Source organism: Nicotiana sylvestris, chromosome 10 (assembly GCF_000393655.2).
Source record: "Nicotiana sylvestris chromosome 10, ASM39365v2, whole genome shotgun sequence".
Taxonomy (NCBI): Eukaryota; Viridiplantae; Streptophyta; class Magnoliopsida; order Solanales; family Solanaceae; genus Nicotiana; species Nicotiana sylvestris.
In genome coordinates this window covers 72,977,615-73,004,666 of record NC_091066.1, presented here as the reverse complement: position 1 = coordinate 73,004,666, position 27,052 = coordinate 72,977,615, and the positions used below count along the sequence as shown (strand labels likewise).

Genomic DNA, 27,052 nt, shown 5'->3' with positions numbered 1-27,052 from the left:
CTTTAGAAGGCTTGAAATCACCTAGGATTGATATTAAGAACATGAGGGAGTATTTACAGAACATAAACCCTTTAAAACAACCTCCCACACGGGCTGGAACGACACAAAAATGAGCAACAACAAGAAGAACAAGAGACTTACTAGCGCCACGGAATTCCCGACACTTGATTTGTGTTGTTTGCCCTTTTTTTGGGTCTTGAATCTTGAGAGAACCTTGAGAGGATGTTCCTAGGGTTCTAAGGTCTGAAAATAGTGAAAAGAAATGACTTAAAACGGGTTGTAGTCATCCTATATAGGTCCAAATATCTTAAACCGACTTAGTGGGCCCCATAGAGAGGTGCTTGGCGCAGTCTCGCGAAAACGCGAATATCTCTCTACTCCGAGATTGTATCGATGAACGGTTTAATGCATTGGAAACTAGACTCATAGATCTTTAATTTTGTGGGTAGATCACCCCGTAATTTCTTGTAAATTATGAGAAAATATTAGAAACATTTGACCTAATGTTTAAGTAAAATTATGAACCTAAGTTGCGACAACTTTTGTCGACTTTTGTTTCATAACTCGTTTGACTTCAAGACTTATGATACGGATATTATATGATTAAAATACCTTAATAAATGACCTCTTGAGTGTATTAAGCACCGCTAGATTACCTGAAAATACGAGTTACAACATCCTTGATTCGTTTAACTTCTAATACTGGTTAATCACCCTTATACACTCTTGTATCACTTAAGACCAATAGGATTGACTTCTTATAATCTCAAAGATAATTCCTTCTTGGATTTATGTTAACTAATATATGGCATGAACTAACCCCTATCGGAGTATCTTATGCCAGTCTGTTTGGAAGGCTAAGGCATGCTGGCTTGATTGAGCCACTCCCCGCATGTACTCCAGATCCACTTGCAAGGAACTTTGATCCGGCAGCGCGATGCGCATACCACTCCAATGTCGTAGGGCACAACGTTGAGAGCTGTCGTACTTTGAAAAAGGAAGTGGAGAAAATGATCCAAGAAGGGCGGATTGTGATTAATGACAGTGACATGGAGCACTCGAACCCTATCAAGAACTTGCTGACAGAGGGTGACGATGTTGAAGCGTGTAATAGTCTTGGCAGTATTGATGCAAAGCTCAGTGGCTAAGATGCCAATTTTTGATAAAGTGGGAGGATGCTTCGTTCCTTGGTCAGCAAGAGAGAAGCTTGTGGTGGCTTATTTTGTGGTCATTTCTGTTGTTCGGATTATTAAGGTTGTAATTGGGATTTTGTCCTGTGTCAAACCTTCTTATCTTTCCATTTTGTCATAGCAGTTTGTTTAAATTTTGTCCAGTTTGTGTTAGGATTTTATTCTGGTTGTTTTGTTTGTTTTATTATTCAAACCATTTCGCCGGTAGTCTAATACAAAGTCGGTCTTTTGTTAGTTCCAGTCGTCTTTTGTTTAGTCCTTTTATCATTTCGTTCAATGCCGATTCTAGGGACATGACATGCGCACCCAGTTTGGGCCTAATCTTAAAAGTTAATCATAAAACCCCGGAAAGGCGATCAGACCATTTAAAGAAAATAAGGACGGTTTGAGATTATTCAGAGCTCGAGTCATGTGGAACTGGGGCAAGTTAAGCACAAAGAAAACCGTTAAAAGCAAGATTCGCCAAACTGGCATGAGGGTTGTTCAAGATAATGAGAGTTAGAGTGTCGCCCAACGGTGCGTTAGAAGTGACAAATGAACAAACAAATGTTGAATATAATTGTCAAGTCCAACACCATCAGAAGAGACTACAAATTTAAATCGTGTTGTTCGCACTTGGCATATTTTGAAGACTGGAATGACGAAGGCATTTTGTTCTGCTACCCAAACACTTTTATCCTTCGTTACCCCTTTTTGAGCCTTATTTATTTTTCTTTCATACCCCTCGTTCGGAATCAGTAGCAACGAAAAAAAAAAGAAGAAAAAGAGAAATAAAGAAAACAACAAAACGAAAAAAGAGAGAAAAAAATCAAAAGAAAAAGAAAAGAAAGATAAGAAATGAGTGAAAAGAAAGTCACAAGAAAAAAGAGGAATTGGGAACTACGTTTGACCTGATTCCTCAAAGAGGATACGTAGGCGCTTCACGGCTCGGTCATAGTTTTGAAAAATGAAAAAAATGATGAGAAAAAAAATCAATTAAAATATCCCCAAGCAAGAAACTGGGGCAAAAGTTGCGTTTGTTGTAAATAAATCTAATTCCGAAAGTTGTAACTAATAACCCAAAAATTAATGTATTTTTGAGCTTTTTATACTCTTTCTTTATAGCCTATCCAAAACCCACATTACGGTCCAAAGAAAGACCTTCTGATCAGTCTTCAAAAGATGCCAAGTCAGACAAATGAAGAGTCTTACCGGCGAACATAACATTCTGTTCCACAGCAGAAAGGACTCTAATCTCCAACAGAAAGAGTCATACCAGAAACACTCCAAAATCCCCAGCTGGAGAGAGATATAAAACGAGAGAGTCTTATTGGTGAAAACCTTCACAGGCACCATAAGGCGATGAAAGCTGAGAGAAAACCAAAATGAGAGAGACTTGATAGTGAAAACCCTTCGGGCACTACAAGTCGAATAAGATTGAGAATCAGAGGGGGAATCGCCAATGGAAGATCTTAAAAGATGATTGACGGCAGAGGATAGGCCACATACGCATGTCATGGCCATTAGAGTCGGTATCTGCGTTTGATAGGTTTTTATTTATAGTTTCTTTTGTAAAAGAGTCATCGTTTCCTTTGTCTTTTATTTTGTTTCTGTTATCTTTCTCCTTTCATAGAAAACCCCCCCGATAGAGTCTGTCTGGTCAGAACAAGTATGAATTGACTTCAAAATAGGCCATCAGCTTTCCAAAATGATATCTGACTAGTACATCCAAGTGGTATAGTCACCAGGGAACAAACGCGAGGCCAGTGTCAAAAATATATCCCCAGCAAAGGGGAATTGACAGAAGGATTGACAAGCGTCAAGAGGGATACCATTGCCTTTATCAAAAGCTATAAACCTCAAGGCCAAGCCCATGAACAAAGCAAGGAAAGCAGTGAGCATGATTTGGCGAAATCCATACTAAACTAAAAGGTCGGGGAAATGCCAGTTTCTGAGCTATGCCACAAAAGAAGAGGGATATCCCCAGCAGAAAGGGATTGTACCCAGCAAATAAAATCGTCCCCAACAAGTTGTGCAACGCAAAGCAAGGAAGGAAAAAAGGAAAAGTCATCCCGTTGGGAGTATCACAACCAACCACCATGTTTTAAACTAACAAATTTTGTTTGATTTGAAACAGGTAAAGGAAATGGCATTGATGCAGAAATGCATGCCACAAGGGATATTATCAAACTGGGGCAGAAAATTTTCCTTCCATTTAGAAAATTTTCTGGAAGTCAGGCACCCCCAGCTGATAACATTTTACCCCCAACAGGTGAGTAAATAATTTCCCAACAGTGTTATCCCTAACAGTTGCGAGGAGTCCAACACAAGGTTGGAAATTCGGTATCCTCAGCGGTTCCTTTCGGGGAAAGGCAAAACGACTCTCAAGGGAGGTAGTCTTCAAAGGAAGAAGCTATGCAAAAAAGAATTAAAAAAAAAGAAAAAAAAAAAAGAAAATCAAATGAAAAAGAGGAAGTGGGAACTACGTTTGACCTGATTCCTCAAAGAGGATACGTAGGCACCTCACGGCTCGGTCATAGTATGCATCATAGCAAATATAGGATGTATAATGTACATAGTGTGCATAATAGGCATAGTGTGCGTAACGCACATAGCGCAACATAAGTGTAAAAAATAAATTCCCCAAGCAAGAAAACTGGGGTAGAGGTTATGTTTTAAGTTCCAACAAAGGTTTGATTCCAAAAGTTGTAGCACATCACCCATCAAATTATTTTCATTCTTATAGCCTTTCTTTAACCCCACACCAGTGCCAACATCAACGTCCAAAAGACCTCCCGATCAATGTTCAAGAGATGTCGAGTCAGGCAAATAAGACCGAGAATAATACACCGATCCCCAGCAAAGAAGAGGATCGTAAGATTGGGAATGAATCGATAATCAAAGGAATCTCCAGAAGAGAGGGTCGTATCTACAACACCCCGATTCCTCGAAAGAAATAAAAGAAGAGAGTCTTATCGGTGAAAACCTTCACAGGCACCGAGAAGCGATGTAAGATGAGGAATATGAAATGAGAGAGTCTTATTGGTGAAAACCTTCACAGGCACCATAAGGCGCCGGGAGATGAGAGAAAAGAGAGAGTCTTATTGGTGAAAACCTTCACAGGCACCATAAGGCGCCGGGAGATGAGAGAAAAGAGAGAGTCTCATTAGTGAAAACCCCTCGAAGGGCACTATGAGGCGACAAGACAAATCAACAAAAGCTACCACATTCGCAACGGAATGGACACTCATTTATCATCCCCAGCAAGTTAGACCATCAGGCAAATCGATTGATACAAATAGACTGGGTAGAGAATCTATGGTGCACGACATGATCACGAGAACCAGTCAGGTCCTCCAGATAAGTTCTTCTGAGTTTCTTATCCCACCAAATATTGGTTCAGAAAGATTTTCTCCTTTTCTATCTTTTATTTCCTCTTCCTAAAAATTTGTCTTGAAAGGGATTTTTCAAAGCTTACTACCAGAGACCGAAGGGGAGTTCATCCAATGCAGGATAACACAAACAGTCTTAAAAGCCGGCCCTAGGCAATGCAATAATCGTACCTCGCAGTTTTGGAGGAAGTAAGCTCCAAAGGGAATGGTTTCAGGAGTAAAAGCAGATTACCACAGCATGTGCTTAAAGAGAAAGCAGAAAAGGGGATTAATTGAAAGCCAATTACCAGCAGGCTAGAGACCCCCAGCAGGCAACTCTGCCCATTAATCAATTATGGGTACATAGAGCAAGAAAAGGGGAAGAGAGAAAAATCGTTCGCCGGAAAGGCACCCTCTACCACCACGATTAAAACTGACTAAATCCTTTTGTCTGCTGCAGGAGAACAAAGGATTGATAATGGCAGCAAGACGCAACGCCAGGGAAACCACCAAAAACCGGGGCAGAAAATTTTCTGCCGATTGTCGGAAATTTTCTCGGAAGAACGGGGAAGCAACTGGAATACATTTAAGTTCTAGGTCGCCCACAAGTAAAATGCGGGAATACTTTTAAGTTCTAGGTCGCCCACCAGTATAATGCGGGAATACATTTAAGTTCTAGGTCGCCCACCAGTAAAATGCGGGAATACTTTTAAGTTCTAGGTCGCCCACCAGTAAAATGCGGGAATACTTTTAAGTTCTAGGTCGCCCACCAGTAAAATGCGGGAATACTTTTAAGTTCTAGGTCGCCCACCAGTAAAATGCGGGAATACATTTAAGTTCTAGGTCGCCCACCAGTAAAATGCGGGAATACATTTAAGTTCTAGGTCGCCCACCAGTAAAATGCGGGAATACTTTTAAGTTCTAGGTCGCCCACCAGTAAAATGCGGGAATACATTTAAGTTCTAGGTCGCCCACCAGTAAAATGCGGGAATACATTTAAGTTCTAGGTCGCCCACCAGTAAAATGCGGGAATACTTTTAAGTTCTAGGTTGCCCACCAGTAAAATGCGGGAATACTTTTAAGTTCTAGGTCGCCCACCAGTATAATGCGGGAATACTTTTAAGTTCTAGGTCGCCCACCAGTATAATGCGGGAATACATTTAAGTTCTAGGTCGCCCACCAGTAAAATGCGGGAATACTTTTAAGTTCTAGGTCGCCCACCAGTATAATGCGGGAATACTTTTAAGTTCTAGGTCGCCCACCAGTATAATGCGGGAATACATTTAAGTTCTAGGTCGCCCACCAGTAAAATGCGGGAATACTTTTAAGTTCTAGGTCACCCACCAGTATAATGCGGGAATACATTTAAATTCTAGGTCGCCCACCAGTAAAATGCGGGAATACTTTTAAGTTCTAGGTCGCCCACCAGTAAAATGCGGAAATACTTTTAAGTTCTAGGTTGCCCACCAGTAAAAGGCGGGAATACTTTTAAGTTCTAGGTCGCCCACCACTAAAATGCGGGAATACATTTAAGTTCTAGGTCGCCCACCAGTATAATGCGGGAATATATTTATGTTCTAGGTCGCCCACCAGTAAAATGCGGGAATACTTTTAAGTTCTAGGTCGCCCACCAGTATAATGCGGGAATACTTTAAAGTTCTAGGTCGCCCACAAGTAAAATGCGGGAATACATTTAAGTTCTAGGTCGCCCACCAGTAAAATGCGGGAATACTTTTAAGTTCTAGGTCGCCCACCAGTAAAATGCGGGAATACATTTAAGTTCTAGGTCGCCCACCAGTATAATTCGGGAATACATTTAAGTTCTAGGTCGCCCACCAGTATAATGCGGGAATACATTTAAGTTCTAGGTCGCCCACCAGTAAAATGCGGGAATACTTTTAAGTTCTAGGTCGCCCACCAGTATAATGCGGGAATACTTTTAAGTTCTAGGTCGCCCACTAGTAAAATGCGAGAATACATTTAAGTTCTAGGTCGCCCACTAGTAAAATGCGGGAATACTTTTAAGTTCTAGGTCGCCCACCAGTAAAATGCGGGAATACATTTAAGTTCTAGGTCGCCCACCAGTATAATGCGGGAATACATTTAAGTTCTAGGTCGCCCACCAGTAAAATGCGGGAATACTTTTAAGTTCTAGGTCGCCCACCAGTAAAATGCGGGAATACTTTTAAGTTCTAGGTCGCCCACCAATAAAATGCGGGAATACATTTAAGTTCTAGGTCGCCCACCAGTAAAATGCGGGAATACTTTTAAGTTCTAGGTCGCCCACCAGTAAAATGCGGGAATACATTTAAGTTCTAGGTCGCCCACCAGTATAATGCGGGAATACTTTTAAGTTCTAGGTCGCCCACCAGTAAAATGCGGGAATACATTTAAGTTCTAGGTCGCCCACCAGTATAATGCGGGAATACATTTTGTCTGTTCATTCCATATTCTAGGTCGCCCACAAGTATGAATGCAGGCATGACATTACCAATAAGAGACGCACTTCCTCAGTTTAGTTTCACCATAGGAGACGCACTTCCTAAGTTTAATCTTACCAATAGGAGACGCACTTCCTCAGTTTAGTTTCACTATAGGAGACGCACTTCCTAAGTTTAATCTTACCAATAGGAGACCCACCTATAGAACGGAGTTTGTTGTATGTCGAAGAAAAGAAGAAATCAGGCGTCCACCTGGAGAACAAGGACAAAGAAAAATAGAAATCAGGCGTCCACCTGGAGAACAAGGACAAAGAAAAATAGAAATCAGGCGTCCACCTGGAGAACAAGGACAAAGAAAAGAAGTAATCAGGCGTCCACCTGGAGAATAAGGACAAAAGCAAAGAAAAATCAGGCGTCCACCTGGAGAACAAGGACAAAGAAAAATAGAAATCAGGCGTCCACTTGGAGAACAAGGACAAAGAAAAGAAGTAATCAGGCGTCCACCTGGAGAATAAGGACAAAAGAGAAGAAGAAATCAGGCGTCCACCTGGAGAACAAGGATAAAGAAAAATAGAAATCAGGCGTCCACCTGGAGAATAAGGACAAAAGTAAGGAAGAAACCAGGCGCCCACCTGTATAACGAGAGGAATACATTTCAGTCTTTACTTTCAAGTGTTGAAATTGGGAGCCCGCCCAAAGAATAGAGGCATACATTCCAGTCTTTAAATTTCTTGCCAGGCGCCCACCTGTATAACGAGAGGAATACATTTCAGTCTTTTTCATTACAAGTGTTGAAGTTGGGAGCCTGCCCATAGAACAGAGGAATACATTTCAGTCCTTACATTTCAAGCATTGAAGTTAGGCGCCCACCTGTATAACAAGGGAATACATCCTAATCTAGTGTTTAGTTCACTCTCAGCACTGCATCAGTAGTATCAGTGGGCTACGATTTTGCTAACGACTCACAAACCTTCCCAGTACAAACTGGGTTAGGAAATTTTGTTTGTTTTGATTGTCAGGGACCCGCCTGTAGAACGGAGTTTGTGGTATGTCAAAGATCGAAGAAGTCAGGAGTCCGCCTGTCAAAGATCAAGCAGTGACCCACTGGAAAGCAGAAGGATTACAACAGAAATCCCCAGCATTCAATCCAAGTTAGAAGCTCGCCTCAAGAACGCGAATCAATACTCTGGGATGATCAACAGAAGCTGGTCACAAAAACAAAACAAAAAAGAAGAAAAAAAAAGAAGAAAAAAAAAGAAAGAAAAGAGCCCAAAATACGGAAGTGGAGAACAGAAGTGATCTGTTCAAGAACTAGCGCCTACAACTAGCAAGTATCAAGATTCAAATCCAAAGTCTGTATGAAGCACCATTCAAGACTCAAGACCAAGTTTCAGAAGACTTAAGAGATAGGAATCCTTGTAACTAGTAGCTGATAGGCTTAGTTAGTCTTTTTCAGTTTTCATTTTTGTTGTAATGACAGGACCGCGGACCGGAACCTCAACGGAACGGCACCTCGATCGGCTCTTCACCTCGGTACACTTCACTATCTCTCTCATTTCCGAACTACACGTGGCCTGATTCCTGTATAACCAAGGATATGTAGGCAGCTCAGATACCAGGGCTCGGTCACATTCCCTCCCTTTCCTTAAGTGTAGTCCGTCCAAGTAATGGTCGGGTCAAAAACACGTCTAGTCGTTCTTTGTCGGAAAACTCTTCGTGTTTCCAGTCAAAGAGGGGCAGCTGTAAGCACGTGATTTTTGACCCTCCCCGAGAATTTTCACATTTTTAGCGTGAATATGTGAAATTGGGTCTAGTATAGCTATTTTAACTATTTTTACTTTATTTCGTTGCAAAAAGAAAATTTCAAAAAAATATATATATAAATTTTAGTTTATGTATCTCTCATAAACTTGAAAAATACAAAAAATTGTACTTTATTTTGGTACTTTATATAAATTCAAAAATTACAAAAAATATATAGTTCTATTAATGTTTTCAGTCATTATAATTTTGAAAAATACAAAAAATATTACTTCATATTTTTGTCTTTATTAAAAAAACGAAAATTACAAAAATAGTTTTATTAATATTTTGTAGCTATTTTAAATCTTGAAAAAATATTTTAAAAGAAATATAGTTTTGTTTGAATACTAGTCTTATTTTTGGTAGTTATTTTGCTTACATAGGACTAGTTAAGCAATGTTTTCCTATTTCTCGGGTCCGGGCAAAAGAATAATATTCGGGTTCAAACTACCCGGTTTTAGGCCTAATTTCGGACCTAGCCCATAATAAACCGTGTCCAGGACACATGTGGAACCCCACCACGCGTGGGGGACACAAACCTTGAACCCCACCACGCGTGGGCTCATTTTTTGGGGCAAACCCATCAAATACACGGACGAAGGCCAAAGGAAAGGGGACTTTTTTGAATTTTTGGAAAAGGGTACTGTACATCTTCTTCTTCAAAAGAAGAAGAAGAAACCCTACGAAAACCAGAAAAACCCTACTATCGAAGACTGCTCCAAAAACCACCGGCTCCCTCCATCCCTTCCGGCAGCCCTCCCGCACCAATCTGGCACCTGCTCGTCGACCACCTGCTCCAACGGACCACCCTCCTCCTCCCAGCTCCACTATCATCACTACCCAGTCCGACGAGTAGCAGCAGCGTCGTCACCTCCACTGTCCGAACACCACCCCGTCACCTTCCCCCAGCACCACGACCAACAGCAACAACCTAACCTCGTCGTCAACCTCCAACTCCATTCCTTACCAGTCCGTCACCTTCCCCCAACACCACGACCAACAGCAACAACCTAACCTCACGTCCGAATCACTGTTCATCTTCTTCCTCTTTGGAAGAAGATCAAAAACCCTAGCTCCGTCAAACAACCAAATGGGCTCGTCGACCACTGCTCGTCGCAACCAGTCCATCACCTACACCACGACCCCTCCACCTCCGTTAATGATCCCTACCCCAAAACTGACCTGCCTCACGACCACCGGACCCCCGTCGAGCAGCAGCTGTTGCTGCTGCTGTTGCGTCACACTCCCAAATGTCCCCTCGCACCCCAGCAACACCCAAACAACCACCCGTCAAGCAGCAGCCATCGCTGCTGCGTCGTCCAAACACCCCCTTCGTCACTGCCCCGACGACCACTGTTGTCCGTCGTCCCCATGTCCAGCGATGCCTCCAGCCATTAAACACTGCCCGTTGACCCCACAGTCGTCGACCAAACAGTCCGTCAGTGAGGTCGAATTGAAGTCGAGTTCCAGTCCAAAGTCCAAAAGTTGAGTCGAGGTCCGGTTCGTTGAGTTTGTTCCGGGGTTTCGTTGTTGTTCCTCGTTCAGTGAAGTCCAGCTTGAGTCCCGTCGGGGTCGTGTTTGTCGTTCTGAGGTTGTCGAAGTTCAAAGGTTATTGTTCTTCATCCTTTGTTTAATTTCGTTCATTTCGTATATTATGGTTCAAGGCGAATGAGAGTATTGATGAATGTCAACAATGCAATTTTTGTTGTTGTGTTAAAAATGTTTATTCTATGTTTAGTTACTGCATGCCCAAAGTAAATGTGAGCATATGAACGAGTTTATTCTATTTTTTCATTTTTACCATGGATATTATTACCTGTTAGAATCGTTGTTTTTTTGTTTAACCTCAGATGATTTCATTAGTAGAAAATCGTAGTTGCCTTAAGTTTGCCCTCAAATAATAAAAACGAGACGAGCTTCGCCAAATAAAAATGTACAGATTGCGTAGCCCTCACAAAATATATGTATTAAACACTTAGATTCCGGGACGGGCCGTTTAGCAAATCTCGTGGTTCGAGATGCATGTCCATGACGTTGCAAATTCATTAGAAATAAAGAACGAGGTGAGCCTCGCCAAATAAAAATACAAATTGCGGGGCCCTCAATAAATATTGCTTTAAAAATTGTTTAGGCTTCGGGATGGACCGTTTAGTAAAATTCCACGGTCCTACCCAAAATAAATACGCTAGTCGCTTTAGGCGCGCCTTTAATAATTTAATTTCCTTAAACTCGGGTGCACATTGATGTGACCCAAATCCAAATCTCAACGGAGTCAAAGTGTGTCGACGACCACGGGTACATTGATTGTAACGTGGTTCGAGATACATTTTCACAACGTTGCAATTCTTGATAAAAACAGTAAATGATAAAAGCGGTTAAAAGTTAAATTTTGCACATAAGTTCACACTTGTATAAAATCAGATAATCAAGCCGAATATAACAGTTGAGCGACCGTGCTAGAACCACGGAACTCGGGAATGCCTAACACCTTCTCCCGGGTTAACAGAATTCCTTATCCGGATTTCTGGTACGCAGACTGTAATATAGAGTCATTATTTTCCTCGATTCGGGATTAAAATTGGTGACTTGGGACACCCTAAATCTCCCAAGTGGCGACTCTGAAATAATTAAACAAATCCCGTTTCGATTGTCCTTTAATTGGAAAAAACTCCCTTGCGCCCTCGCGGGTGCGTAAAAGGAGGTGTAACAGTAAGAATCTTTAGAAATACTTCTAGATGTTTATTTAATTCTTATGCAATGCTTTACATTTAAGTATAACAGCATGAGCATGTACATGATGTTCCAAAATGAAAAGATTTAGACTTGAAAAGTCACAAGAAGATGTAGAAAGAAAAGATTTTTGGGAGTATCCTTTATTCTGAGAAGGGGTCATCGTCCAGGCCGAGGTTCCTGACCAAGGCATTGACTTCCTGAAACTACTTGTGCTAAAGTAGGGAGCACACGAGCCGAGGGACTCGTTGCTGAGAAATTACTTAGCCATGCTAAGGTATGATACATGAGCGTTGAGAACCATGAAGCGAGTGACACCTCGTGGATTGGGCCTATTCGATCAGGTTGGGATCGAACCCATGCTGATCACACAGTGACTGAGATAGAATTAAGTCAGGATAGTTGGAACTCCCAAAGTATAAAGAGAAGTAATTTTTTTTTTGAAAAAGAAAAGAATTTCTTTTAGAATATTCATAAACTATTATCAAATTATATTAGAATTTTTCTTAGAGGCTTTATGTTTTCTATGCATTTATATTCTTTGCTCGTAATGGGTATTGTATTAAAGTTGCGTCCCCTGTTGTTGAGACTCACTGAGTACAATGGATGATACCGATGTTCTCTTTTGGGAACCTACGTTGGTCTGCGGTACAACGTAGGAACCGATTTTGCAGGCGAGTAGGCTACGGGTTAGGACTTCCTTATCTTCAATTGCTATTAGTGTGCTCTGTTTTTGTTCGTGGAGTATTCCATAAAGTTATCTTTATTTAGTTATTTCTTTGTTTACTTAGAGAACTGACCAGAAAATCTCATGTCCTGAGCAGTGCGTCAGTTTATCAGTAGAGGCTTCATAGACATAGTCGTTGGGTTAATGTTCAGATGTTTTTGATAATAACTTAGCATTAATTCAGTAGTTACTACGAATAAAGTTCTGGAGTTGATTTATTTAAATAATTAAATTAATCAAAAGTATTTGGTTAGAGTATTGCCTTGTTGCATATAAAGTTTGGAATTATAATAGATTTGATAAGCAGAGATGGTTAGCTCGGTCATGTTTAGTGATCGAGTGTCGGTCCCGGCTTGTTCAGAAAATGGGTCGTGACACAACACAACTAAGGACATGTAATGACTCAATACATGAAACTGGTCCTTCGTTATGTTGTTCTTTTTTTTTTTTGATGCCCTTGAGTATCACTTGCAGGATTGACACACACTTGAGAGAGTATTTAATGGATTCTTGAATGTGCAAGTTTGTTTTCCTTTTCTTCAATGTTAATATTTCATAGGTGACTTCACTTAAATGATGCAAGCATGTTTGGTACAAGGGCATTCCCCATAAAATTGAGTGTTGCACTGTTTGCACTGTTGCGTGTACAAGCAGCAATTTTACAGTAGTTGGGGGGTTGACTAGTACAATCAGCAAGGGAGTTGGTGGTCATCTGTTCCCTCTGTTGTTCATTTGACTCTGAAGAGTTGAACCACGTCTCCGATGTGAGACTTGTTTTCCTTAAGTACTTGAGCATGTGTAATAGGTTCCTTATCTGGTTCTTATCATTAAGTTTGTTAGATCATCAAAACATAACAAGGATGTATATAACCTATCAGTTTGGTATGAAGGGAAATATTTTCCATGGAAGATGTTTTTCTAAAAATATTTTCTTAGAAAATAAGTGATTTTCTTACTCATTTTTAAAATAAAAAATATTTGGTTACTTAACAAAAAAGTTTTCTGAATATTAAACATAATCTAGGAAACCACTATAGGAAACAAAATGGGTAAGGGAAGGGGGAAGAGCATGGCAGTAAGATCTGGCCTAAGGTCAAGGTGGGGGGTCGGGGTTGGAGTCGAGATCGATATTAGGATCGAGGACGTGAGTCAGAGTTTAAGGACGGGGTCAGGGTAGGAGGTAGGATTGGGGTCCAGACTTTGTAGGGGTTTAGGGTCGGGGTGAAGTAGGGGCCAAGGTTCAGGGACAAGATTGGTGATGAGGGTCAATGTTAGAGGCAGGTTTAGGATGGGGGGCGAGTCAAGATCGGAGTTCGGGGCGAGTTTCCAAGTGAGGGTTGTAATCAAGATCTAAGGTCAAGACCAGTTACTAGGGTCTAGGTCAGAGTTGGGTCGAGGTTAGGGTCAACATTCAGGATTAGGGGTCAAAGTCAGGGTTCGAGGTCGAGTTGGTGTAGGGTTCGAGGTTCAAAGTTAGAGATTGGAGAATGATCCTGATTCCGACCCCAACCTCGAAACCCAAACTTCGACCATGAAGAACCTGACCTCGACCCCGATCTCAATCCCCATCTCCATCTTCATCCCGACTCCGAATCGCAATTCCGATATTGATCACGAACTCTAACCTCGACCTCAAAACCCGACTTGAACCCAATTCCGATCCTGATTCTGACCCAAACTTAACCTTAACATCTCCAAAACCCCGATCACAAAACCCAACCATGGCCCTGAGCTCGACCTCAACCCCCAACCTGGTCCTAGCCCTTAATCTTGACCCTAACCCAGAACTATGGAAAGGGGGCCGACGGAGGAGTGGGTGGTGGGCGGGGGGCAGAGAGTTGGTCGAGGAGGGAGAGGCTGACGGTGTTTATCAATGAAAATATGAATTAATTAACTATGATAAGTCTAATAATAAATTATGTAAAAAGGCATTATTGCATTTATCGAGCTGACGTAAAAAACATTTCTTGTCAAGTTTGATATGGTTAGTATTAACTCCACCTATGTGAAATTCGCATAACTCGTCCCAGGTTCAGGTAAAAGATAATTTTGGCAGGGAGATGACCAACGTAAAAATATTTGCAAAATCATGAGTCCTCCCAATATTGTTGTAAATCAGCGTCAATAACTGCCCCAACTTATTTAGGATTGTTGTATAACTGATTAATAATTAATTTATAAATGATTATTTGGTTTTTTGATCTCCTCGTAATGAACCTTGTTACATTTGTTTGGATACGAATTTTAGGAGCTTCTGGTGAGAGAAAATTGTTTTAAGAGGACATGGAATCGTGTTTGGGATGACATAACATATTTTGTAGAAAATATTTTTTGAAAATACGTCTAGTAACCAGTGGCAATAGAGAGATGCACACAAAAACATTTTATCGATTTGTAACAGAAAATGCTGGCACTAGACAAGGATAACAAAACCGTTTGTGAGAATTAAAAAGCATCAAGTTACATTATTAAAAAAAAAAAAAAAAGAACATCAAGTTACATTATTCCTTAGTTGATCATTTTCCTGGTTGGACAAATTTGGACCAACATAAAGTGTTGTTCAACTTGCTAATTGCTAACGGAATTGGATCTCTCTCTTCTTTTTTTTCGGATATCCTCTTTACATTATAAAAAAAAAATTGTTTTCCAGAAAATAATTGTTGATTACCACTTGCCTAGTCCAAAGTTGGGTGGAAATTAGCAGGTTTGTTACAATAACAACAACATACTCAGTATAATTTTACGGGGGATTTGCATCTATACCCAGTTTTTGAGTCACCTTTTAACTTATACCCGCTTTGCGAAAAAAATTGCAAGCGTACCCACTTTTTGGGTTACTTCAGACACACGGTCCTGAAGTAGCAAAAGCAATCACGCAAACTTTAGTTCATAGTGCAATGACAAACTTCAATTCAATAAAACTACAACATGTTTTGGCTAAAGTTTTTATTTTGTAATTGCTGAATTTCAGCATTCTAGGAGCTGAAAATTTGTTTAGTATTTGCTAAACTTCAGCATTCTAGAATCTGAAGTTTGTTTTGTATTTGCTGAACTTCAGCATTCTAGGAGCTGAAGTTTGTTTTGTATTTGCTGAACTTCGGCATTCTAGGAGCTAAAGTTTTTATTTATATTTGCTAAACTTCAGCTCGATTATTTTGTAATTGAAAACAAAAACATGTGTACTGTGATATAAATTTACGAGTATCTTGTGCTAATTCATTTCCTAGGCAAAAACTTATCCACCTAACTAGAAACAAAGGAGACGAAGTGCAAAAACGATGCATCAACAGTTTAACATGCAGCTAGAGCAAAAAACAATGAAAGAATCTGTATGTTTCTTGCTCTGTTCACAAAATGCCTCTTCTAATGAAAGCTTGGAGGTGAGCGGCAGTTGAGTGGAAAATCTTGAGAAGAAGAAAACGAAGGAGGAGAAGGAGGCCTGGAGTTGTTTAAAAAGTGGGTACAAGTTAAAACTTTTTAAAAAAGCGGGTATAGATTAAATGAGGACGACCAAATAGGGTGCCCCGTGCAATTTTTACAAATCTCACATTGTGCGGTCTGGGGAGGATAGTGTGTACGCTGACTTTACTCCTACCTTTGTGGAGATAGAGAGATTGTTTCCAATAGACCAAATTAGCAAGCTTGTTTGAATTAGTAAAATAGTTGGGCTTCTTATTTTGACGGCCCAACATAATTCTCAATTTAGAGTAGCACGGGCTAGCCAATTTTCAGATTGGTCATTCAAAAATAGCCAGCATTTTTGAAGTCATTGAAAAATAGTCATTATTTTGCTGCAACACGGAAAGTTCCAGCATAATATACTGGAGATCGGTGCACCTGTGTATGAACTTCCAGCATATTATGCTGGAACTCTAACACACGGAAAGTTACAGTATAATATATTAGAGATTGGAGCACCGGTATATTATGCTGGACCGGTATATTATACCAGAACTCTAGTATATTATACTGGAATTTCAGTATATTATACTGGAGTATTTTTCGAATTTTGATAGTGTTTTCGTTCAGATTTATCTTTACATGAAAAATGGCCAAATTTCAATTATTTTTAAAATTATGGCTATTTTTGAATGACCACTTGTAAATCTGGCTATTTTTTAATTTCTCCCAACCCAACCACATTCTACGTTTAATTAGATGAGGAAAAACGTGGAAAATGGATGATGATTAATAAAGGATATAATTACTTTTAACTTTCACTTTTTTCAAGTTGGAGTTGGTTAGGCAAAAGAGATTAACTTCTATACGGTATCAGATAACTTAAAAGATAATTAAATATAATTATTTATAATATGTGCACTTAATTGGTGAGAAATAAAGCAGTCAACATGTTCGTTATATTTTAAAGTTATGAATGAGTATCTATGACTCATGCACAACTTTTATTATTAGTTTTATAATGAATGATTTGCTCGATGAAAGTTTAAGGCATGGGGTGCTTGCTATGGTTGGAAGTGTTTAACATGCAAATCAAAGAAGGTAATAATATTCCTTTTAACAAACAAATATTGTGATATTATTTTTATATCACGTGTATATAGATTTTCCTAACTGTGTGATTGATGTTAGTTAGGGTTGGCAAAACTAACCTAAATCCATTTGACCGGTATCCTTTGCTGGCTCCAGTATATTATGCTAGACCGATATATTATACTAGAACTCCATTATATTAGACTGAAGTTTCAGTATAATATATTGGAACTTCAGTATATTATGCTGGAGTATTTTTCCGTATTTTGAACAGTGTTTTCATTCAAATTTATCTTTACATAAAGAGTGACTAAATTTCAGTTACTTTTAAAATGGTGGCTATTTTTGAATGCCTCTTGTAAATTTGGTTATTTTTAAATTTCTCCCAAGTTTTAATGAGTTTGGGCTGGAATAATTTTGAAGATATAATGTTTTGGGCTAGCCCAAATTAACCCATCACATCACAAATGAACCCATGATGATGCCCAATTTTGATCCAAAGGGGCATTTGCATCTATACCCGTTTTTTGTGTCACGTTTTAACTTGTGCCCCATTTGCAAAAAAAATTGCAAACGTACCCGTTTTTTCGCATAACTTCAGCATATGGGGCTAAAGTAGCAAAGGCAATCACGCAAAACTTCAGCATTCTAGTAAACGGGCCTGAAGTTTAGCTCTAGAGCTGAAGTTTTTGTTTTGTAACTGGCGAACTTCAGCTCTAGAGCTGAAGTTTTTGTCCTGGATAAGCTTTATAATGCTTCCTCTCTACCCATTTCAGTTGCGCTAGTTCATGAGGTCATATTTCGGCAATCTGTGTGCATATGCATTTTATTTATCTTATATTGAGAATTTCAACTCCCTCCCAATTGCCTTTCTTAGGCTTTCTGAGCATTAAGTCTATGCGTTCCTACATAGGCTCCCTGGACTCTGGTTCCATTCAATTGCAAAGGTAATACCGCACGGGATGTGTGGTAGGCCTATATCACTAGTTTGGATTCTCTGTATTTAAAAGAAATGGGTAGAGAGGGAGCATTATAAACCGTATTCCGAAACTGAATAGTGATTGCCTTGTACCAGATAAAAGAAGAAGAGCAAGAAAAGCAATTGTATTTATGAATATTTGTATTATTTTATATTCACAGCAGCAGAAGAAAGAAGAAGAAGAAGGAAATGAAGGAGGAGTAAGTAGGCTAAAGTTATTTAAAAAGTGAATACAAGTTAAAACTTTTTAAAAAAATGGGTATATGTTAAATGGGGGCGACCAAATAGGGCGCTCCGTGCAATTTTTACCATGAAAATGCTCAATCTTATAGGTCATAATTAAGTTAAGGAGTAAAGAATATGATCAGATTCATAATGACACACAATTTACATGTTCCTAATAATAACTGGGAAAGGATGGAATATTATATAATGTACAGATCATAAGATTCCAGTTAATAATATTCCTTCTTTTAACTTTTGAGTAGGATAAAATAATTTCTTTGGAGCTAATATTTTTTGGCGGCCATGCATATTCTGAAACATTTACTCATATTACATGTAAATCATTTTAATATTTCCAGTTGTAATTTTATTTATTGTTAATTAATTACCAAGACATCTTTTTAATAACTAAACCAACAGGTATTTGATAACGATATAAAAGTGAGAGGAATAATTCTTATAACCTAAGAAAAAGTATGTTGAAACTTAAACTAAAAGAACTCATCGAATAATTTATTAACTAATTGTTGTTGGCAAAAACAATCATCAAACATATAAAAGAATCTGGAAAAAAAGAAGAAGAAGCAGAAACACATTTACACAACATAGAAAACAACAAATAAACTTTATATCAATAATATAAAGGACAGGCACTGGGCGATTTTTGAGGTACCGAAATATAATTCACAACATATTTATGGTTTGAGTCGGAGGAGATTGTTTAAAATAATATTGGGGTTTTAATTTGTTTAAAAGTTGAGAATATTGAAAAGATTTGGGTCAAGTTGGGTGGGTAGGGTTATGATTCATTGTTTAGCCCATCTTGACCCAAATGAATTTTGGGCATAATTGGGCATTAGCCCATTTATTTAGGGACTTTTTCGTATATATACAAGATTTTAAACTTATTTACCCGATTTTGTCTAAGTTTTTCTATTTAAAGTAACTAAAGTTTTTTTAAAAAATATATACAAATCCGGTCAAAATCAGCAATATATCTACAATTTATCTACAACTTAAATATAATTTTTTGTTTAGAATTCGATCAAAAACTATAATTTACATATAATTTATATACAATTATGTTAGTTGTATATTTTTTTGTGTTGTTTGTACACCTGACATAAAAAATATATATATAATTTGTTTGTGTCTTCATTTTCGAGTTTCAATATGAAATTCTAACCAAAAACACCTCGAATCTTCACCAAATTCTCTCAAAATTAAGCTATAAACTTCAAAGGATATTCGCAATTATTTGCAACAACACCCAATTTAAACAAATAATAATTTTTCAAAATTCGATTTTCAAATTCAAAGCTTTCAAACTTTTTAATAGTTGCTAATGGTGTTTTAATAAATTTTATGTTTATTAAAAAAGAATAGGTATATTACTGTTTTTCTTATGAGCAATTCGGTATTCAATTGCAGGTTCTTTATTTCTCTTCTGATAACACGTATTTCCAATATAAGAATCAAACCGTTTTCATCGATCCTCTATTTTGTTTGTTTAATGGTGTGAACTTGTGATTATTCTAACATCAGTCATTAGATCGGATATTGGCCAATAAACTTATTTGCAATCTTAGATTAGACACTACTATTAGGAAAATGAGGTAGAGAAAATATGAAAGATTATATTCTAATACATTATTTTGTATACAATTGGTAAACTGTATATCAACTTGTAATTAAGTTAAAATTACAATTTGGGGCATACGCTCGGAGTGTTTGAGACGCGTTTTTGTAGTGAGGCGTAAGCCCTAGAGACTTTTTCAAATTAAAACAAATTTGCTGAATACCCAAATTCTCAAAAGTCCTTCATATAATACCCAAATTTTCAAAAGTCAGCTTGTAATTATTCAAAAATTTTAAAAAGGAACTGAATTATTAAATTTAAAAGTCAAGACCTTTTTTATCCATAGAAGCCCTAATTTATGGTCTTTCCCAATTCTTTATCTTGTCCGCTAGTCTGCTATAATCTCCCAAAAGCAACGAGTCAATTTTTTAAAATTTTTGCAAATACAAAGAGAACTCAATTCTCCTTCATAGCAACAAGTTCAAAGTTTAAATTACAGGTTAGTCATCCTTTTTCTTCCTCCATGTAGTAAACGTTATTCTTTTCAACTCAAGTTATTTGTGCTTATAAGTTGTAAGTAGTGTATAATGAATTATTTTGACTAATTTTTTTTGTGTGGAGATGGAGCACATCTATATATATTTTTCACATATTTATAGTTTTCTTTAATTTTTATGCAATTTTACCTATATATAAATATTTTCTATAATTACAATATTTTATAAAAATATTAAAAACTAAATACACATAGAGCTACGCCCGCCTCGTTGAGGCATATGTAACGCATCGCCTTACGCCCATGCCTTTTAAAACACTATCTTGAACCACCCAACTTCAGCCCAAACAACCCATTTGTCACCCCTGATGTTAGTATAAAAGATTAATGTCGTTGTTTTCAAAAACATAATTTTGGTTTTTTTCCCATTCAACCAATTGCATATACTATTGTTCAATCGGCTAAAAGGAAACAAAAAGCAGTGCATTCGGTCAAGGTTCAAGATAATTTGCGCTTTTCTTGATACAATTTGTATAGATTCTGAGTACAATCATATTAATATACTAATAACATAAACTTTCAATAGTAAAAGTTGAATAAATATGATGAATACCACAGCCATCTTACTAAGTAATAGTTATTATATATTAAAATTGGTAACCTTTTCGTCATGTTTTCCAAAGTCGTTGTCCTAATGTATGAAAACTTTATTATATTACAATTCTCTCTCTCCAAAATCATCCTTTCCTTTTCCTTAGTAAGGTTGTGTATGGTACAACGGAAAAATGTTTTTTTAGAAAACAAGTAATAATTTTATTTATTTTTCGATGTTTGATACGCAAATTAAGGAAAATAACTTCTCAAGAGTATTCATAAATAATTTAGATACAATAAACATGAAGCCATAAACTTTTGAACCAACAACCTTCCGAACCCACAAATTTCATAAGCTTCCGAACCGTAAACTTTCGAAACCGCGAATTTTCGAGCCCGGAAACTTCCAAACACATAAACCACCGAACTCATAACTTTGGAACTTGTAAAATTTCGAAGCTGTAAACTGAAAGATGAAAAAACTAAAACTAAAAATATATTAAAAAAATAATTTTTTCCGGGGGAGGAGCAGGGGGAATAGCAGGGTGGGTGGTGACGGAAAAAAACTAAAATTTGAAGAAAAATCCTTTTTGGAGAGAGGGGTGGGGTGGGTAGGGGTGGGGTGGGGTGGGGTTGGGTGGGGGTGGGGTGGGTTGGTGAGGGTAGGGAATACGGTGAGGAAGGTTGAGAAAGAGTTTTGGAAAATATTTTCCTTTCTCTTGATAAGGAAAACATTTTCTTCCAATTGGAGGAAAATGAGTTCATATGAAAAATATTTTCGAAATTATTTAAGCCAACCAAACATGAATTTTTCGAAAAATATTTTCATTCCTACCAAACACACCCTAAATGTCATGTGCTTTTCGTAAAGGGGTTGTTATGGGTTGGGAGGAGGCTTTACATTCCTTTTAATATTGTTGACTTTATGATTAGAAGTATTTAGGGAACACACAATTGGAATTAGTTAAAGACAAAAGACATAAAAGGGACATACCATTTATTAATCACGCGACAAAAGAGAGCTCAATTGCACCTTTACTTAACTATGATTACAATGTTGTACCTTCACTTTAATTAGTAGATTCTCAAGAGACTTTGAATGTCTTAATTACTTCAATAGATTTTCAAGGGGACTTTGAATACTTAGGAATTAAGATATTTTGGAATGTCACGAATGATGACAGCTCTTGTATTTAAAACATATTAAGACGTGACAAAAGTTGTTCTTTACTTTGTAGTAAATTATAGCCAAGTGAGTTTGTTTGCTAGCTCGCTCTTCTTATAGTTTGTTTTAGTTAAAGTCAAGTAAAAGGGTTAAAAAGTTTTTGCTCATTATTGTATTTGCCTTATCTCTCTCATTTAATAGTAGGGTAAAAGTAAATTAAAGAAATTGATCGGAAAAACAAGATTTGTGAAAATATGTTATCTTTGTATTTTAGTTCATCGCTTATTAAAATAACCACGTGAGTAGTAATAGTATGAGATATAACTTATAAATTGAATAATGACAACTTTATCCTAAATGTACATCGCTTAGATAAAATGGAAAATTTCCAGTCCAACCAAATGTCTTCTCATAAACGAGGGGGGTTGAATTGACTCTTAAAACCTACTTTAAGGTGAAATTGTAAGTTGAATCGAAATTAAGGGGAATAATATATAGAGGAAATTAATTAAATTGACTCTTACAACAGGAATAGAAGTCTATGAGCCCTTATATTTGTTTTTGAATTAGTAGTTTATTATATTTTTCCGGCAGAATAGTCTAAGAGACATCTGTACTTGTTCTGATTTGACATCTCGATCCCTATATTCCATAAAGTTTCATCCAGACGCCTGAACTTTATCAAAACTAGTATTTTAAACGCCTCCGCCCTGTGTGTTGTATACTCTCCTTTATATGGAGGACACATCAAAGACACCTAGATAAGTAATATCCATATCATAATGTACTTTTATAAAAAAAAATATTGTTGAGTATTGAGATTTTGATGATTAACAAAGTTTGTTCAGAGAAAATGCTCTAAGAACTAGGTCCTCGATTTAGCTGATGAAAGGCTCTAAGAACTAGGTCCTGAAGGTCGATGTTGAAGGTTCTTACAATGCAGTAACATTTTCACAAAGTTACTCGAGTCTGATTTTGTTGGAAGAGGGTTGCCAACATGATAAGGGTCGTTGTCCAAGAAGATATGCTTGTATAAGTGATAGACAAGAGTCACAAGATTTGTGGAGTAATTGTGGAGTCCTTGGAACTGTAGGAGTCCTGTCAAATGAGAAGCTGGCTATGCATAGGAATTCTAAAAGATCTCGGAGCCAAGGAAACTAAAATACTATCTTTTTGGACTGCTAAGACCATCCTTTTGCACATCAACCGTGGAACTACATTTTCAACACTCAAGTTGATTACTAGTCTTAGTGTTCTTCTTGAGTCAGTTAGTGAATATGTTTTTGAAAATCGGGTTGTAATCAAGTAACATACATAATGAGTGAGTTCAAATAATTATTTAAGTTTGCAAGTTAGAGTAACTTGTAAGTCAAATAGTTGAAGTAGGAGAACTGGAGGGTATTGATTTGCAGGTCTTGTAATCGATACATTTGGCTCATTTGTTTTAGTGAAGTTGAAGTTAAAATCATACGTGGTAGGTCGTGGTTTTTGCACCTTTGAGCCGGGTGATTTTTCACGTAAAAATTGTTGTGTTTATTTTACAGTTTATCTCGCTTACACTTAATGAGTAAGGTAAAGAACCAAGTTCTTTTAGTAATTCAGAAAGGCACTCAAACTAACAACTGGTATCAGAGCAGGTTCTCTCACACGCGGTTAACACCTAGAGAGATCTTGGAAGCAAAATGAGTACCTTACCTGGGGTTAACAAAGGACAATCAACTATTAAACCACCCATGTTCAATGGAAAATACTACAGTTGGTGGAAAGCAAGAATGGAGGATTTTTTGATGGCTGAAGACTATGAACTATGGACATAGTAAATCGAGGTCCATTAACTCCCTCTAAACAAAATGCGCAAAATGAAATTGTTCCCAAAGAGCCCTCTGAATTTGTGGTAGCAGACTTCAGAATGATGGAGAAGAATGCGAAGGCCAAGAAGATCCTCATCTATAGACTTGGTCCTGATGAGTGCAACAGGATATATGCATGCTCTGATGCAAAAGAGATCTGAGATGCACTTCAAACTGCTCATGAAAGAACAAACCAAGTGAAGAGATCAAGGATTGAACTGCTTATTAGGAACTATGAGCTCTTCTCCATGAAGGAGTCTGAACCCATCCATGAGATGATGGCTAGGTTTATCATAATAACAAATAAACTGAAATCACTTGAAAATGTATTCACTTTAGAAGAGTTGGTTAGCAAGGTTATAATGATTCTCCTAGTCTAATGGGAATCAAAAGTCACAACCATTTAAGAAGCAAAGGAGTTGGATAATATCTTACTGGATGAGCTAATAGAAACTTAAAGATTCATGAGATGAGAAAGCTGGAACTGCGCATGAAAGAACCAAGGAGGGATAAGGCCTTGGTTCTTAGGTATCCGAAGAAGATGAGTCTGACAATGATGAGCTTGACCTAGCAATGGTTTCTAATTTCAAGAAATTCATGAAAACTCCAAAAATGCATCTAAGAGAGAAGACAGTGGCAAACATAAATAGATTGACAAAGCTTCATACGATGGGTGCTACAAGTGTAACAAGCTAGACCACATGATAAAAGACTGCCAAATGTGGGAAATTGAATGGAAGAAGGAAAGAGCTGAAAAAGAGAAAAAGGAAAAAATGAAAGAGAGTGGTCTAAACAAAGGCAAAATCCTAGGCAAGGAATTTACTGAAGCCATGAAACATGATTTTCTAGCATATGAGAACAGTGGAAGTGATAAAGAGGAAGAGAAAGAGGACGAGACCATAAATATTTATGCTTTGGTAGAATGCACACCAGGCAGTAGAGATTGATCCCCCGGTACATCTAGGAATACACATTGTAAGACCTCCTCTATTTGATGGACACCACTATGATGAATGAAAGATGTATATTTCCTTCAGGCCACTGACTTTGACTTATGGATAATTTTCAATCACAGACCAATTATCCCCACTAAAATGGACAGTGAAGGAAACAAATGTACCAAGAGAAATGTCACGACCCCAATTCGCCCTCCGTGAACCATCATGATGGCACCTAATCTCTACGACTAGGTAAGTCTAACAATGCAAAAAATAAACAAAATTTGCGGAAGAAATAATTAAAAACCAAAATAATGAAATAAAACAATGTTTAAAATGTCGCTCGGCATACACAATAACAACTCTCGAAACTAATATCTTTTCCCAAAACCCGGAATTTCATGATCACAAACTTTTAAATGTCTACAAGCATCTAACTCCAGAATATCTAACAAAGAAACGAAAGTACAAAAGGGCTAATACATAAAGGGATAGTAAAAAGGGACTCTTCGGTCTGCGGACGCGACAGATATACCTCAGAATATCTACAAATGCCTCGTCTCAAATGTGATAAGTCTGAGTGGAGGTACCTGGATCTGCACATAAAAAACATGCTCAGAAAGGTCATGAGTACACCACAATGGTACTCAGTAAGTGCCAAGTCTCACCTCGGTCGGGTAGTGACAAAGAAGGTCAGGGCCCTACTGAGATTAAATGAAACATAAGATATAACAGAATAAGATAAAACAGTACAATTGAAAGCTAACGGTAAGAATTTATACATGGTAATAAGGATAACAACAACTGAAATAGAGACAAAAACAATCACAAGGAATACCACTCTTCACAAAGATAATAATCGGGGATCTCTCAGTATCCCCAGGATCTCTTAGTATCCTCAATATATGCTAGGGATATCTTGGTATCCTCAATAAATGCTAGGGATCTTTTGGTATCCCGATGATCTCTTGGTATCCTCAATATATACGAGGGATCTCTAGGCCCCTGACAGGATAGGTGAGGAATCACTCTGGATCTTCTTTTTTTGGGCTACAACTTCGCGGAGCCGACTAGCATCCCTTTCCACTGTGCATTTTTCGAACAAAGAAGACGACTATAGGATTGAATTCGCTCTTCAAGAAACTGCTCGTCCCATACCTTCTGCCTGTGTCATATGTGTGGAACCTGGTCTTTTTCGATTCCAGCCTCTCCCTCGAATACATAGGATAGGTAGGGTTGGGTGAGAAATAGTTCCCTCTTTCCAATAAACTTTCCACGTAGGTATTCTAAATTTCTATGACTGAGTCTTTCTGGCCCCTGTGAACATCTTTTCTTAATGTATTAAAGAGGGCCTCTCTAATTGGTGAAAAGTGGTGGGTGTCTACTAACGGCCATTCCTGGCTCGGCTCTAATAACGCAATTCCGGGAGGAGTCGGTAGTTGGGCATTGGATCCCTTTGGACCTAGAGAATGTGTGACGCTGGGTCGAGGTTTGGTGTGGATCCTCCTTGGTACTTTTTACATAATACTCTCGGCCGCCCAAGAGGACTGGCTATCTTTCTTTTTATACGCAATATCTTGAAAGGCAAAGAAAAACATCTACCTTGGCAACGTCATTGACTGATAGTTTATCTTCCGAACCAGTTAAATACCTATAACAAAAAAAGGCCAAAGCCCGCTGAAGCACTTGAAAAAAAATATTGTCCACGATTTCTAACACTTTTCAAAAACACTTTGCTTGCAACAAGGGCTCAAATAACAATGGATACCATTATTCCAACAGCTAGACCCTTCTTTGATCTAAAGATATAGATTCTCAATTCCTAATTGTTGTGACGCGTAAAATAGAATACTAAAAAATAATCATAATCAAAATACTGGAAAGAAAATAGTAGACAAGAAATGAAAATAGATCATTGGTCTATGATACAAAAATGGGGGAAATCCAGATCAAACTCGGATTTATCCAGAGAAGGGTCGTAGCGAGAGTCAAAGTCAAGCTAACCCCGGTAAAGCCGCATCTATAGAGATCCCCATAGCTGATTCCCTTGACTCCTTTCCTCTATGGCAGGAAGTCCCTCCAGCTTGTTTGGTTAACCGGGCTTCCTATTCAAAGATGAACTAATTACCTTTGATTTCTTCTAATGGTAGGCTCGTGCCTCCTCTATTCCTACTTTCCGAGTTAGCCAATAAAGCCTTAAGGCACGATGCCAGTTCCTTCTTTTCCTATTCAAGATAAGAAATTGCTAGTTCTCTTGCTATTTATGGACGATACGATGCATTGTGCCACATCTCCTTCTTCACTTCAAGAAGAGCTGATTCTAAAAGCCCTTTTCCTTAGGAAGTTTCCTTTGCTTTGAATCGGAATCTAAAATACCCTAAGTCACATTGGCCTTATAGGTTTGAGAGACGATGTCAACTTGAAATCTCGATGAATCGAGGAGAAAAACATCTACCCTTTTGAAAAAGGATGGAATGGCGACCTGTGGTAAGAG

The 27,052-nt window shown here is 38.0% G+C and overlaps 1 protein-coding gene across 1 annotated transcript in view; it reads left to right on the top strand.

Annotated features, from left to right (window-relative positions):
* Positions 1-23,781, top strand: part of LOC138879510 (uncharacterized) — a 41,977-nt gene extending 18,196 nt beyond the window's left edge. Inside the window, exon 2 of the mRNA XM_070159125.1 lies at positions 23,672-23,781. Within this exon, the coding sequence (XP_070015226.1) occupies positions 23,672-23,781 (110 nt within the window). The remainder of the gene's footprint in view (positions 1-23,671) is intronic.
* Positions 23,782-27,052: the final 3,271 nt, after the last annotated feature.